The 16,016-nt window shown below is 35.7% G+C and overlaps 1 protein-coding gene across 1 annotated transcript in view; it reads left to right on the top strand.

Annotated features, from left to right (window-relative positions):
• Window positions 1–16,016, top strand: part of LOC121428825 (phosphatidylserine lipase ABHD16A-like) — a 35,531-nt gene that overhangs the window by 11,366 nt on the left and 8,149 nt on the right. Inside the window, exons 3-12 of the mRNA XM_041625682.1 lie at window positions 3,314–3,380; window positions 4,873–4,959; window positions 6,504–6,589; window positions 6,768–6,832; window positions 7,505–7,674; window positions 8,634–8,779; window positions 9,227–9,290; window positions 12,754–12,803; window positions 13,479–13,643; window positions 14,297–14,360. Of these exons, the coding sequence (XP_041481616.1) occupies window positions 3,314–3,380; window positions 4,873–4,959; window positions 6,504–6,589; window positions 6,768–6,832; window positions 7,505–7,674; window positions 8,634–8,779; window positions 9,227–9,290; window positions 12,754–12,803; window positions 13,479–13,643; window positions 14,297–14,360 (964 nt within the window). The remainder of the gene's footprint in view (window positions 1–3,313; window positions 3,381–4,872; window positions 4,960–6,503; window positions 6,590–6,767; window positions 6,833–7,504; window positions 7,675–8,633; window positions 8,780–9,226; window positions 9,291–12,753; window positions 12,804–13,478; window positions 13,644–14,296; window positions 14,361–16,016) is intronic.

Genomic DNA, 16,016 nt, shown 5'->3' with positions numbered 1-16,016 from the left:
TGGGGGGATCATGCATGGATGTATAAATATTTATTAACTTTTGACCTTTGACTCTGGATATCAAAGGTGAAGGTTAATTCTTTATGATTATTTTGTGCCTTTTCATCTTCTTGCAAAAACTGCTTTTTGACAACAAATCACCAACCTGCGACTTTTCATCTCAGAGATACCATTATACCGTATATAATGTAAAAAGGTCATTGACCTTTGCAAGGCTTTGACCTTGAATCTCATTGTACCAATGAGCATTGTAGGTACCTTATTTGATTTTATTGGATCTTCTTGTAAGAATCTGTGAATTTTTGACACCAAGATCACCAACTTGCGCCTTTTCATCTCAGAGATACCATTGTACCGTATATGGTATATAATGTAAAAGGGTCATTGACCTTTGAAAGGCTTTGGGCTTGAATTTCATTGGTGAATAAGCATTGTGGGTACTTGATTTGATCTTCGTGTAAAATCTGCGCATTTTGACACCAAGATCACCAACCTGTGCCTTTTCATCTAAGATATACCATTATACCGTATATGGTATACATTTTTAAAAAGGTCGATGACCTTTGAAAGGCTTTGACCTTGAATGTTTTTGGTTAATGTGCATTCTGGGGACTTAATTTTATTTTATTTGATCTTCCTGTAAGAACCTCTGGATTTTGACACCAAGATCACCAATCTGTGCCTTTTCATCTCTACCGTATATTTTTTACACTATATACCGTATATGGTATATAGTGTAAAAAAGGTCATTCACCTTTGAAAGGCTTTGACCTTGAATTTCATCGGTGAATGAGCATTGTAGGTACTTAATTTGATTTTATTTGATCTTGTAAGAATCTGTGCATTTTGACACCATGATCACTAACTTGTAGTATTTTATCTGGGAGATACCATGACACAGTATATTTAAAAAGGTCATTGACCTTTGACCTTGAAAAAAAGCACTTTCCCCAGCCCGTATTCTTCCTAACTTTTTTTTGGTAAATGTTGACACCCATACCTACTCAAATCAGTCAAAAAACCATTTCCAATAATTTTATTCCAGATGGTTTCTAATTATGGGATACTACCTGTGGCTTTTTAAATTATGACCTGATGAATTTTGGATGACACATTTTTAGTGTTTACATTGTATTCCTATGTGGTACTTTAACCCTAACTGCACTGGGGGCATGCAATACCCATGAATATAGTTTTGTCTATTTAAGCTTATTGTTAGCAAGTAGACGGAACTCGTTTAGGGGTCATATTCAGGCCAAAACTTGTTTAGGGGCCAAAATGTGGAAATGAAGCCCACAAAAAACTTGTATAGGGGGTTATTTTGCACACAGAGAAAAGCTTGTTTAGGGGGTGTTTGGAAATAATTTGATCACGCATGTGTACATCAATACATTTGACTGCCCAACCACCCCCCCCCCTCTGGTTCGAGAAATATTACACATGCTTAAACTAATCTGGTCTGAAAGATTGCTTCGACTTGAATAGACAAGTATTCAGCTCGGAGAAAATACCAGGGTGGTTGTATGAATGTATGAAATACCAAAATTCACCTACATGTAGAATTCAAAAGCAAACATCATAATTAAAAGTCTCATTATACTCAGCAGACAATGATAGGTTTATCCAATTAGATTATGAGAATAATAATAGGTTCATTTATGTAACAGAGTTACTACATGTATATGCATAAACTCTACTGCTCTTAAAGATAAATACCAGTTGTGGTAATGATCTCAAAATGAGTTCGAATAGAATCCAATGAAATGACCACCAAAGTATTTGTATGTATACATAAAAAATATGTGCCAAATATCTCTGGAAGAAAATATGTGATAGTGGAGAATTAGCAAAATAAGCACAGAATTCCATCAAACATCTGGCATTTTTTGAAGTAATATTAAAGCGGACTAACATTGACATATCATGGAGAAATCAAATCAATACAAAATTTGCAAAAGGCCAATTGACTTGCATAATATAATCCATCCGTCGTGAGAGCCCGTCGGACTAATGCGTTTAAAGTTTGGACAGCACAAATTTGACCGAACTAGAGATCGTGTCTACTTTGGGTTGTCGCAGTTTCCAACAATTCCTAGACTCTTAGCAGGTCTCATGATCACTAAAACAAAACAAATATCCTTTGTAAAGACTTGTTACAAAGTGAAAACATGCAGTTTACTTTGGTTAATCTACTATCTATCGCTTTCCTATTAGACCTCCCTGATATGCCGGTGTCTATTGCATAAAACCCCGGGCATGCAGTCTGGAAGCAGGCCTTGTTATTGCTCTTCCATATCATAAGCTGTTTTCTCTTTGAGCGAAACTTGAAACAGGGCAATAAATCATGGTACTTGGAACAGACTATCATAATAGCGAAAGTAAGCCGAGTGAAAGACTTGAATCCCTGCATGATTTGTCAATGGACGGTCGCTTTGATACACTGTCCCACATATGCTTTTCTGCGATAGTGAACAACAGAATTATCAATTTTGAGCTAAGATTTCATGATTTTACAAAGATATAAGTTTACATTATTGTACCAGAATTAGATGTATGATGATAATTTGACAATTAACCTTGATTTAAAAGACTTTCTTGTGAAATAATTGTTTGCTGCAACTACTGTCTTTATTATTACCCTTGCTGTAGCTGAGCTGTCATAATATGCACCATTAAAAGCAATGGGGAATAAATGCTACTGGGTACTTTATTCACCTCATCTGGGACAAGCTTGATTAGTGTGGATGAATGTATTGCAAAGGAAATTAACATCTGGGCCCTGTCTTACAAAGAGTTACAATTGATCCAATCAACCACAACTATGGAAAGCCAGCAGCGTAAACATCTAAAATGCATTTTTGTTCATAATATTTTCTAGATGTGATGTATGTTCATACATTCAGTGTTTTCTTGATTCAGTATGCTTCTCTTTGTTTTCAAAGGACTTTGTGCAAATTTTCTAAAGAAAAAAAATATGACAATGTTGGATTTTCGTATAATTGAGGCTAATTGGATCAATCACAACTCTTTGTAAATGGGACCCAGAAGTACATGTAGGATTCAAACATACAAGTTTTGAGAGTCGTCACTAATACACCATGATGCTTTTACATGGGTCACGGGTGAATATACATGAATAAATATGAAAATAAGAGCTATATAATGTATGTCGATCCCATAAAGTTGTTGTATTCTGTAAGGTTCATTTTACAAGAATGTGATTTAAAACATGGGTATGAAACTTCAACCATGGGTAAGATGGATTGATGATAATTTATTGTTTTTTTTTCTTGAAATATTCTAATTCTGGCAGATTTCATTTTGCTGGTCATTCGGATACTACACATCTCCAATAATAATTGGCATCTTGTATCGACGAGGTAAGAAACTGATGGGTAATGAAAAATTAAAAACTGCAACAAAATGTAAAGTGAAATACTCATGAAAATGACTGTTGGGTAATTTGTTGGATAATACCTCTAAAAAAAACAATTTGATCTCAATGTTTGAGACCAACAGATTTAAAAGACTGCTGAACATTTTTTTCAGGATTGTTTCACTTACATGGTTCTACTGAAAAAAAAAACCTAGTCTCACCACACCACACACTTTCAAAGCTCAAATGATGATAAGTTAAAAAGCACAATACCATAAGCATGCTATGCTTGTGGAAAATTTAGTTTTCTATTAATTGCCATGAACGATTCTTAAAATTTGAATCTATCAAAATCTGTAATTGATCTGATATCTTGAAGAAAATTGTTCCCTATATTCGATAAAACATTCAGTGTGTACATTTTGCTTGGAAACATGCAGTTTTGCTACCAGGACATAACCAATCATGAATTTTATTTTTATTTATTCAAAGTAGTGGTATTATTTAGGAAATTACATTGTTACATGGATGATTAAGAATTGATAATGTGTCTGATCCCGGCGGGGGGGGGGGGGCCACTTACATTGACGAGTGGATACCATGCGAGACCAAAAAAACACGATAGGGCACGTTATGTACGTAACGTGATAAGGGTGTCAAAAAACACAAAAATAATGAAAAAAGGTATCTATTTCGTTAGGAAAGCTACGTGTTTAGGGTCACATTTGAGGGGATGATAAAACAAAATTAAAATGTTTTATGAAGGATGTCCTTTTCGCCCCAACACGTATGTGTTTAGAGTGTGATTTGCACGAGGTGAAAGGTGGGGCCGTTCTAAACCAAATGGTGTGTAAAGGTAAATCCGACGACCAACGGACATATAATAATATTGCTGTACTTGTTTAGGGGTTCATTTCAGGGAATACTTGCCAAGAGTATCGTTTTGTTTCCAAGACTTGTTAAGGGTAGGGTTTTACACGCCATTACTTGTTAAGGGGTGCATTTTCAGAATATGGAAAATATGTATTTAGGGTGCTTTTCTATACCCCTTGGTCGCGCATGGTATCCACTTGTGAATGGAAGTGCCCCCCCCCCCCCGGCTGATCCCACATGGTCCAATCCTGTTCTGTTCACATTAGGCTTTTTAAGTAATCATCTGTGAAAATGAATAATCCAACTCAGACATATATGTACATAGAAATTAAAAGAGGATTTGACTGCATGGTTTTGAAACAAATGTGTCATTTATTTTGTAATGAGCATTTGTTATTTGTATTGCTTTCATTGTTTAGGGTAGTGCAACCCAAATTGAAAGTTGGTCATAGGCAGAAAGCAAAATCAGAGAGAGAGTGAGCAGATAGAGGAAAATTTGAACAAATTTAAACAAACATAGAGTTTTTAAGTTTTTAAAATTGTAGAAAAAAGTCATTATTATTCCTGCAATTTTGAAACTTGTCCTAATATTTGTTTCATGATTTTTTTTCTTCTCACTTTAGGTTACTTCAGCCTCGATGGAGCATTAAGTCTGGGAAAGTTTGGTGGAATGGTGTTAATTGCACTATGTGGAGCCTTTTATGTCAGAGGTAATATATATTAGATACTGGGCCCCATCTTACAAAGAGTTGCGATTGATCATATCAATCGCAACTGTGGAAAGCAAGCTAAGTCAACGTATATAATGCATGTTTGTTTAAAGAAAATTCTAGATATGTATGTATATCCATAAATTCATTGATTTCTTGACAATTTGGTGTGTTCTCCTTTGTTTACAATGGACATTTTGCAAATTTCCTGTAGAAAAAATTTTGACACTGATGGATTTACATAGAGATTGATTGGATCAATCGTAACCTTGGTCTTAGAATTGAAATTGAATGTTTATCCAACAAGAAAAGAGAACCCTTATTTTTCAAGAGTACTAAAATTTGTACATGGGAAGATTAGAGTACTTGAAGGTGAAAATTACTTGAAATTTATTACTAGTTTATAATTCATGAATACATGATGTACTTGCTGAGAATGAATAAAAGAATGTGTATAGAATTATCATTGTGTTATACACATTACCTTGTATATTCAAGACAAATACAAGTTTGACATTTTAATATGAAATGAAACTTGGAATTTCACTTTGTTTCATGTGCAATCCGGTGAACATGTCCTGCATGTAGATATATGTAAACCCCTCGAAAAAAGGTGTGGAAATCTGACTTGGATCATTAATCCCTCCTTGATTTCAGTAAATATTAATGTGCGATCGACAGCAATGAATAGATCATTTGATTTTCTTTTAAAAAGATACCCTACGTGATATGGTTCACATGGAGGTGCAGTGCCTTGAAATGTGGGGCAAGTCAAAATTCAAAAGTTGCAAAATGACACAATATTGAAAGTAACTGTTCTTTTTTTTCCATGGTGATGAGTGTGTTTCTCAGTAGTTTCTTTTGTTTTCGTGCACCTTAACATCAACATTAACATAGAGATCTGTGAGATAACATGGTTTGAGTCGTTTGAAATAGCCATGCATGTTTGTTTGTTATGTGTTTGCTTGTGCAGAGGTGTGTTTGATTCCATGTTAATGTTGATGTTCAGGTTTCTTTATAATTATGCTGTTATCAGCAATTTTCTGATGTCATCAAATATTTATCTTTACTGTTCTCATTGCTGTGGTATAGTTAACCCTCGTTGAATTGAAACCACTTTTTAATAATGAGTGCCAGTTGTCAAATCTATATGTCATTCACCAAGTAAAAATTATCTAAATCCTGCAGCCCCCAAATGTTTGTTTTTTTTTTTTAAATCATTTTTTATGTAAAAGGGGAAGAAAATGATATGCATGTAATGGATTTTATATTTTGCGATGAATATGGAAGAAGTGAGATGAAACACCACACTCTATAGAAGTGTGGAGTGAAAATTATGTTTAGTCTGGGATTAAACATTAGTTTAGCATCAGAATACCATCAAAACAATCTTCACTCTCCAAAATGGCAATGATTTGTCGATAACAACTAGATTTGATGAACATGTTGATCAAATTTATATTCAAAGTGTAATTGAAAGGGTATACATCTATTTCAAAGTTGGACTCTTTCTGAAAGTGAATTTTTTTTTCTTCTTTATTCAGGCCTAGGAAGAGCTTACAGTCCAGAGTATGGAGTTTTTATCAGTTTACTAGATGAGATAAGTAGGAATGGACAGGGCGAGAACAGGGTAAGTACGGTGCATCTTTTCAGTGCTTCCATTGTTATCTCTCAACATTTCCAAAGTCACCCATGGATGTAATTTCTGTAAATATTCACACAATACGTGATACTAATATTGAGATTAAATTATTAAAGTTCTTTGGAAATATGGGACACTCATTTCTTTGATCATTTTTATTTTCCAGAAAGAGTTGCAGTTCTATGATTTTGACTTCTCTGCTTGGCCAGTTGATTATGAATGGAACGAAAGGTACAGTATTTATTCAATGCACTCATGCCATTTTTGGTTTTAAAACATTAATGATGCAAATTATTATATCCCACCTTTTAAAATTTGTGGAAAGTAAAGCACAAGATAAATTGTAGCATTCTGTTTTTCACTAGTCTCTCAAGTAAATAGTGTTGATCGAAAGAGTAACACCAAGCATTATCAGGGTGGTGTCTCATAAAGCTGTTCGTAAAGTTATGCACACTTTATGAACGACTGGAACATGTTCTAATACATAAGTCGGCTACATAGGGATATATCATATAGCAAAAGAAAGGATCACCAGTCGTGCGCCAAGTAATTCGTAGCTTACGAAGAGCTTTATGAAACGGGCCCCTGGAGTGTATCCAAAATGAAAATGTATTATGCAGTGTATAACCTTTGATAAAAGTTAATTGCACTGTATACTATCTTGCAAATGCAAATTTAGGGCTCAAACGGTATTTCTTTGAAAAAATTGTGATTGATCGCTCTTTATTTCTTTGATTCAGAAAGTGTGAATAGACTTGTGATAGCTGAAAAGGATCTTTTAATTACAATTTAACAAAACTGCAAAGGAAGTTTGCAAGTAATTTTATGGCTGCACCATAATGGCTTCATCACAATGGTCAAGAGCTTATCGATTTATTCTCATTTCCATTTTTTCCCTTCCAGTGGCAGCCAGCCACTATGGAGGAACCAGTCTTCAGGTTCACAGAGGTCCCGGGGTGCTGTGGAATGGCTTGGCGGGTTGCCATGCCAACTGCTGAGTTACCTTGCCATTCATAGCTTTGGGTGCAGGATAGTCTATCCAGGGAGTACCGCTCTGCTCAATGCAGCCATAAGTAAGTCCAGTCAGCCGTTCAAAGGGATGTGATCAATTCAAATGTAATGGGTGGTATTTTGATAGCCATAATGGGTTTTCGTAGACCACACATTTTATGGAATGCCAGCTTTCAACTCATTGAATTTTTTTTTATCCTAAAAAAATTTGCGCCATAAAATTATAATAATTTTTAGAAAATTGATATATAAATTATAATTTCCATAAATATGGAAAAAATATTATTAGGCCCAGTATTCCATAGAAGTATGGTTTGAGATTCTAGTCTAGACTAGGGTTTAACCTAGGTTTAAATGATCAGAAATTAATTAAGTCGTAAAATGGGAATAAAAGAATACAAAAACATTATTTTAATTGATTAATTGATGCATTATCATTGCCACGAATATGAAAGAAATATTATGAAGCCCAGTATTCCATTGAAGTGTGGTTTGAAATAGGTTCAGACTAGGGTTAAACCGAGGTTTAATTAGCATAATATCACCCATTGTCATTGTGGGAAGCCAGCAATAATATTGTTTTTTGTGTTTAGGTGTACACATTGTTTGGTTTTCTTAGAGGAAGAGGGAAATTACATTTCCAAACAGATAACATACTTAAGATAGCATTATGATTGGAAATATAGACTAGGGCTATCCATCAAAAGGTTGTCTAATTTCTTGAGACAAGACTGGTACGGCCACAGCTTGTTCCAATTTGATCAAGAGGATCTTAAGTACACAAGTCGGAGTTAAGTCCTTTAGGCTTTGTATTCAAACCACTTTTTTGTCAAAGGATTGCACAGCAAATTGAATTCATTCCTTGAACACACGAACACTGAAACCGGCAATATGAGCTAAAGCTACCGAAATAAAAATAGTTCTGCCTCAGAATAAGTAATTTGTAAATAGATAGCTCTATACTTGTGTCTATTTTTTTACATTTACATTTCTACATCGTCTTCTTTTGTCACACTCCCAGGTTCCCAACTTGTTCTCGGAAGGATGAAGCTCATTGAGAAGGATCATGGGAAGAGGTCGAAGGTCAGAACAAAAGATGGCAACTCTATTGACACCATGTTTGTTGACAGGAGGCTCAAGACGGCGTTTCCCAATGGTCAAAAATTGGTACGACATCAAGCTTTAATGAATGAAACAAAACTCAAGGAGAGAATAAATGTGAAAAAAAGAGTAAAAATGAGAAGAGGAATGTAGTTTTATCAAAATAAATAATGAAATAAAACAGTTTGGAAAGTTCGAAAAGTCCTCTTGTACTTTTTCATGGGGATCCTCAAATTGGCAGATATGCCCCCAAAATGCTGATTTTGTAGACAACTTTGCATTTGTTTTTGTACACAAATTTTTCAGATTTTTGCCATCTTTCAAATCACACTTTGACTTCATCTGAGGCAACATTTGTTATGGGAAAATATGATTTACACCACATGTGTCAAGGTTAGGAGGAGATAATCATAAATATGTAGAATATAAAGGAAAATTCCTTTCCACCAACTTTATTTTGATTAATTTAGCTTGATATCTCTTACCCTTGCATGTGGATATTTTTATATGCAGGTTATTACAAGTGAAGGTAATGCTGGCTTTTATGAAATAGGGTGCATGGAAACGCCACTAAAAGGTGAGTTCCTTTGATCTTGATTTCAAAATCTAGATTTAGTATTTTTATGCCTCCACAACTGTAGGGTGGATGCCGGATGTATCATGCTGTTGGGTTGTCCTGTCCAAGTTTCATTCTCGTGATGATTGAAGTAATGTTTGAAGGATCAACTTCAAACCTGGTCCAAGTAAACATAAGCAATTGACGATGATCTGGGTCCCGTAACACAAAGGTTAGCGATTAATTGTAGGCTTGATTTTGACGATTGATTGTACATTGTAGTTAATGCAGTCAATCGTAGAAACATGTTCTACGATCATTGCTGAGCTTTGTGTTACGGGCCCCTGATTAGTTGGGGTATCAAGGTTAGATGTCACTGAGGTGATTTTATGTATTAAGTGTTTTTGCTTTTGTTATGAATGGAGAACTGGAGACAGATCATTTCAATCTTCGTCAAGTTTAAGAGCTGGTTTTGGAATGCTCTTCCACATAGGTCCTGGACAATTTTCATAGGGTCCAAGTTAATTTTTCAGAGCCAGTGCAGTGCAGAAAATATATATAAAGTTTGACGTACAAGCAGTTAGTTTGGAATGGGTTTTGAGTGTGTTTCATTGTTGTAACTATAGTATTATATCACAGTCACACTAGGGCCCTGTCTTACAAAGAGTTACGATTGATCCAATCAACCAGAACAATGGAAAACCAGCAACGTCAACACCTAAAATGCATTTTCTAGATTTGCTGTTTACTTATACATTCATTGCTTTCTGGAAAAGTGAGGGTGCTTCTCTTCATTGACAAAGGACGTTTGTACAAATTTCCTGTAGAAAGAAATATGACACTGATGCATATCGATTCCTATGGGACACTAACTGCGCGTGCTTTCCGCGCGTGTCTACCACTCTATGGAAATACCATTGGAAATTTCATGTTTTGTTAACAATTTTGTCATTCCTGAAAAAAGTTCCCACTTTTATCCGTAGTTCCAATGATATAATGCTGATGATATCATATTATTTCCATTAAATAATTGAAATTTTTGCAAAGATGTTAATTACATTCGCGTTTTGGGGTAAAAAACATCCCTCTCATATTAAAAATAGGATGAAACTCAACGTAAAATCCTACTTTATTTCCCACTCGATCCAATTTCGCTTGATGGTATCTTACAGCTTAGTTCCCATGAGTCACATTGTGCAGTTTTCTCTAAGCTTTACGATGATGTAAGAATGATGTTCATTGGTCAAACTTCTTGTTTGCGTTTTAGCTTTAAATAAACATGTGTCAGACCACAAGCCAATGGCAAAAGTTGTCATATTTGGGCCGGGCGCGTACTGTACCTAATATGCAGTGCAGCAGGCAGGGGCCACGGCTGCCGTGCCCTAGCGTATAGCGCTAGCCGGGCTGCGCTCGTGCGACTGTGCCAAGCCTTGAAATAAGCACCTGTGAGCCGGGGGCAATTTTTTTTAAAAATTGCCCCGGCTCACAGGCTTTTTACAGGAACCGGGGGCAATTTTCTGGAACCAGGGGCAATTTAAAAAAATATATACATAACGGTGAACCACACCGCAAATTTGTTTATAGTAAGCGCAGCTCCTGCAATTTTTTAATTAGTAAATGAATAACATATGCTAAGTATTAGGCTTATTCAAACATTTAAGAAATCAGATTTAAATGTTTAAGTGTTTTGCCGGTGTTTTGACACCCTCACTCCATATCCCCTTTACAACCACACACACACGGGCTTATTTATTTTTCGTCTTTAATGAACCATGATCAATGAACCCCCCAAAAAAAAAATCTAAATTAATGAATAAAATAAAAATAAAAAAGAGAGAGAGATGGAGAGAGAGAGAATTCAGATCAAATAATAAATTTAGGAAAAAAATATCTTTTAAGGTTTTTTATGGTTTGAATCATGGGAGTGGGTGTTTGTGTGTGATTGTGGCTGTGAGGCGCTCTTGGATTACATATAAATTATGTTAAAGAAATTAAGAAATTAAATCGATAAATAACTCAGTCTATTCAAATTCCAGCACATAGCCACTGGCTGCATGTATGTACATGTATTGTAGGTTCACGTACCTTAAGTTTTTCACAAGTTATTTGAAAACGCAGATCTCCACAGAAAATGCCTTATATTCTGGGAGAGTCTGAATTCGGTGAAAATGTATTCATTAATAACTTAAATATTCATCACAATGAAGAAATCATTAAGTTTTTGACAGTTTTCAAAAATCAACTTGAAATCTAAACTCTATCTCAAACGGAAAATCACCATCACTTAGGCCATTACTGATAGATTTCTCACCCAGAGCTCTGGCAGACATGAGCTCAAAACTGGCTTACTATAACACCACACTCAAGTGCACGTGGCGTCCTCCTATTTTTTTTTTTATGGAGCCTTGTTAGATTATTTATTGTCTGATATTTACCCCTCTCCAGGAAAGAAATTAAAAAGCTACAATTCACAACTATATTAAGCTAAGTTATTTTGGATTATTAATACCATGGTCACATTTGTTCTACGGCGGCCGTACGGCGAGTCAAAAACAGCCGTTTTAACATTTTTTGTGCCAGCTAAATATAGGTGGTTTGAATAAAAATGAATAAAACGGCTGTTTTCGACTCGCCGTACGGCCGCCGTAGAGCAAATGTGACCATGGTATTAGGCTCCTTTTTGACAAGCAAGGTCGGCGACTGTGAGGATGAAAGACTTGCATATCGTATGTGCTGTGAACAGGGATTTATCTCCTGTGCAATTCAAATTACTGTATCACAGAATTGTGATATCCCGACTGGAAATGTGTGCATTAGAAATTGCACATTGTGAAGTATGGAAAAACCGCATCCGGAAGAATCGCACATGTATTACAGGGAAAAAAAAGACGGATGTAACTCACTTTTTATGGTACAGAAAAAAAGACGCACTTGGCAATTTTAAACTGTGTTTATCATAAATTGCAAGTTATTTGAATTTGGCTTTACAGATATTTAAATTACATGTATGAATTGGCTTCACTGCTCACGGCGGGCGCAATTACCTGGAAAATATTTGCGCCCGGTCGTCAAAATTTTGATGATTTTGGGGCTTCATGGGCGCAATTGATGGCGTTATGAGCGCGAATTTGCGCTCAGCGCCCGCTTATTTCAAGGCTTGGACTGTGCGTGCGCCGCTGAGCATTGGTGCTGCAATGGGTCCAAAAGGCGTAAAAGGACTTGATATGGATTTCCATACATTTGAGGTTGATCAGATTAATTGTCACTCTTCGTAAGAATGGGCCCAGGGAATCCTTTTCCAGTCAGATCAAAACGTATATGATTTTCAATGACCTACCATCTGTTGGTTGGAGTTTGATTTCGTTGATGTGACTGTGGCATGAGCAAAGAAGTTTTGCTTGCGACAGTGAGTGGCTATCTGTCAAAAGGATTCCATGACTTACTTTAATACTGAACCATAAAAATGCTCTCTCTCTCTTTGTAGCTGGATATTCAGTGTTAGGATGGAATCACCCAGGCTTCGGAGGAAGTACAGTAAGTTGTCCAAGCTTTTCATTATAGACCAGTTTATAATTAATGACTTCTGATATCAATAGTCTTTTGTACACTTAGATCAGGTACTTGCAATCAACAGAAGTGACCATACATTGTATTTGATTCTCTTTTGGAAAGCTCCATCTTCATAACATGGCATCAACTATGAAAGAGCAATCCACTATATTCTAATGCTCCTTTCAACTCATTTATTCTGCCATTATCCATCTTCATGCCATCTTTGTTTTGCATATTGTATTAATCTTTTTAGTTTAATGATTGCAGTACCACAGTGAGCAAATACTGATGCATTTTACGAAAATGACTTGTTATCTCAAGCTGCTAGATGCAACATAATTGGATTTCTACATCCATGCAAGCTTCACCCTGAAACTCTGCTTTCCATGATATTTCAGACACCAAATATAAGCAAAAGTGATACTCAATCCAAGTTATACAAAAACGATAGAAAATAGAGCTTTTATATTTTTTCAACATTTTTTTTAATCTTAGGGTTCCCCATTTCCAGAGACTGAAGGCAATACCATTGTAGCAGTCATGCAATGTGCATTTTCAGACACCAAATATAAGCAAAAGTAATACTCAATCCAAGTTATACAAAAACGATAGAAAATAGAGCTTTTATATTTTTTCAACATTTTTTTTTAATCTTAGGGTTCCCCATTTCCAGAGACTGAAGGCAACGCCATCGCAGCAGTCATGCAGTATGCAGTAGATGAGCTTGGCTTTGCCTACGATGACATCAGTCTATTTGCATGGTCCATCGGAGGATTCGCTACTTCGTGGGCTGCCATGAACTATCCGCAGATATCCTTTGTTGTGAGTTGCTTTTTAGTGTATTTCTGTGACTGTCTGCGAGTAAAGATGTGGGCTTGGGTAACACACATCCCCTCCCCTCAAAGAAAAAAATCATTATTCGTGTCCCGGGGGGGGGGGGAGGAAATGGAAGGGAAAGGGTGAACATGATATAATTCTCTGAATGCTTTGCCAATATCTGTAACAAAATTTGATTTTCTTTTACAAACAGGTCAAAATGTTCATGTGCTGCCCCCCCCAAGAAAAAAAATTCATGTTAAACCCCCATAATAATTTTTTATCATTTATACACCACTGCTCAATATTGACTTAATTCAAATCAAGGTTTGTTGAATTCAGAGTCAAGCTTTGAGTATGATTATCCTGACATGGTTCAAAAATTATCTAAGTAGTTTAAAAATAAAATTTTTAATAAAAATCAGGATATATGTTTTTAGTATTTTATAGAGCTGTCCTGTTGGCTGTGTAACAGTACAATACAGTAATCTGGCTTTGTGTGTATGGGGGCATTTCATTCAATGGGAGAGAAATATCAAGGTTTGGGGATCAGCTTGATAGCAAAAGTTGTTTTATTTTGTGAGAGATAGAGAGCAAGCGATTGATAGAGAGATTGTAGCATTAGATACTACTTCCCTTCCCCTTCTCTTGTCATACAGATTGTAGATGCAACATTTGATGATCTTATACCTCTTGCTATCGCTAAGATGCCACCAAGTTTGTGTGAGTAGTTCTAATTTCTTATTCATGCTTTAACAATTCATGCTGTGAGAATACCTGCAGCCTGATGCATAAAACTTTTCACCTGAGGAAACTCCGGTAAAAACTGAAAACCAAGGTTAAGTCTGATTTCTGCCATTGACTTTAACACAGGGGAAAAGCTCAGGTAAAAAATACCTGAGTTTTCTCAGGTAAAAAGTTTTAGGCATCAGGCCCCGGATTGAAAATTGTGGGATACCAGTCTTGCCAATTCTTAAGTGATGGCAGAAAAAGAATTATTCTGTGATTATTAGATTGTCGAATTGTTGAAATGTTTCTAAGAAGAGGCAATATAACAATCCCAAGTGCTTTATAAAATTGAATTAAGGAAACTTGTAATCCTTTTGGGTTTTTTTGAAAAGCTTGGAAAACTGATTTAAAGGACAAGTCCACCCCAACAAAAACTTGATTTGAATAAAAAGAGAAAAATTCAACAAGCATAACACTGAAAATTTCATCAAAATCGGATGTAAAATAAGAAAGTTATGGCATTTTAAAGTTTCGCTTATTTTCAACAAAATAGTTGTATGAACGAGCCAGTTACATCCAAATGAGAGAATTGATGACATCACTCACTCATTATTTCTTTTGTATTTTATTATATGAAATATGAAATATTTTTATTTTCTCGTCATTGTCATGTGAAATGAAGTTTCATTCCTCCCTCAACACGTGGAATTTCATTATTTTAACATTTTGTGCTTCAGGCAATGAGGTCCTAATCATCAAATTCGTAAAAATTGAAATATTGTATAATTCAAACAATAAAAAACAAAAGAAATAGTGAGTGAGTGACGTCATCGACTCTCTCATTTAGATGTAACTGGCTCGTTCATATAACTGTTTTGTTGTCTCACCTGCGAAGCAAGGTGAGACTATAGGCGCCGCTTTTCCGACGGCGGCGGTGGCGGCGGCGGCGGCGGCGTCAACATCAAATCTTAACCTGAGGTTAAGTTTTTGAAATGACGTCATAACTTAGAAAGTATATGGACCTAGTTAATAAAACTTGGCCATAAGGTTAATCAAGTATTACTGAACATCCTATTAGAGTTTCATGTCACATGACCAAGGTCAAAGGTCATTTAGGGTCAATGAACTTAGACCATGTTGGAGGAATCAACATCGAAATCTTAACCTGAGGTTAAGTTTTTGAAATGTCATCATAACTTAGAAAATATATGAACCTAGTTCATGAAACTTGGACATAAGGTTAATCAAGTATCACTGAACATCCTGCATGAGTTTCACATCACATGACCAAGGTCAAAGGTCATTTAGGGTCAATGATCTTTGGCCAAATTGGGGATATCTGTTGAATTCCCATCATAACTTTGAAAGTTTATGGATCTGATTCATGAAACTTGGACATAATAGTAATCAAGCATCACTGAAAATTTTGTGCAAGTTTCAGGTCTCATGATTAAGGTCAAAGGTCATTTAGGGTCAATGAACTTTGGCCGAATCGGAGTATCTGTTGAATTACCATCATAACTTTGAAAGTTTATTGGTCTAGTTCATTAAACTTGGACATAAGAGTAATCAAGTATCACTGAACATCCTGTGCGCATTTCAGGTCACATGACCAAGGTCAAAGGTCAATGAACTTTGGCCGAATTGGGT

This window comes from Lytechinus variegatus, chromosome 15 (assembly GCF_018143015.1).
Source record: "Lytechinus variegatus isolate NC3 chromosome 15, Lvar_3.0, whole genome shotgun sequence".
Lineage (NCBI taxonomy): Eukaryota > Metazoa > Echinodermata > Echinoidea > Temnopleuroida > Toxopneustidae > Lytechinus > Lytechinus variegatus.
This window is presented reverse-complemented; position numbering and strand designations above follow the sequence as displayed.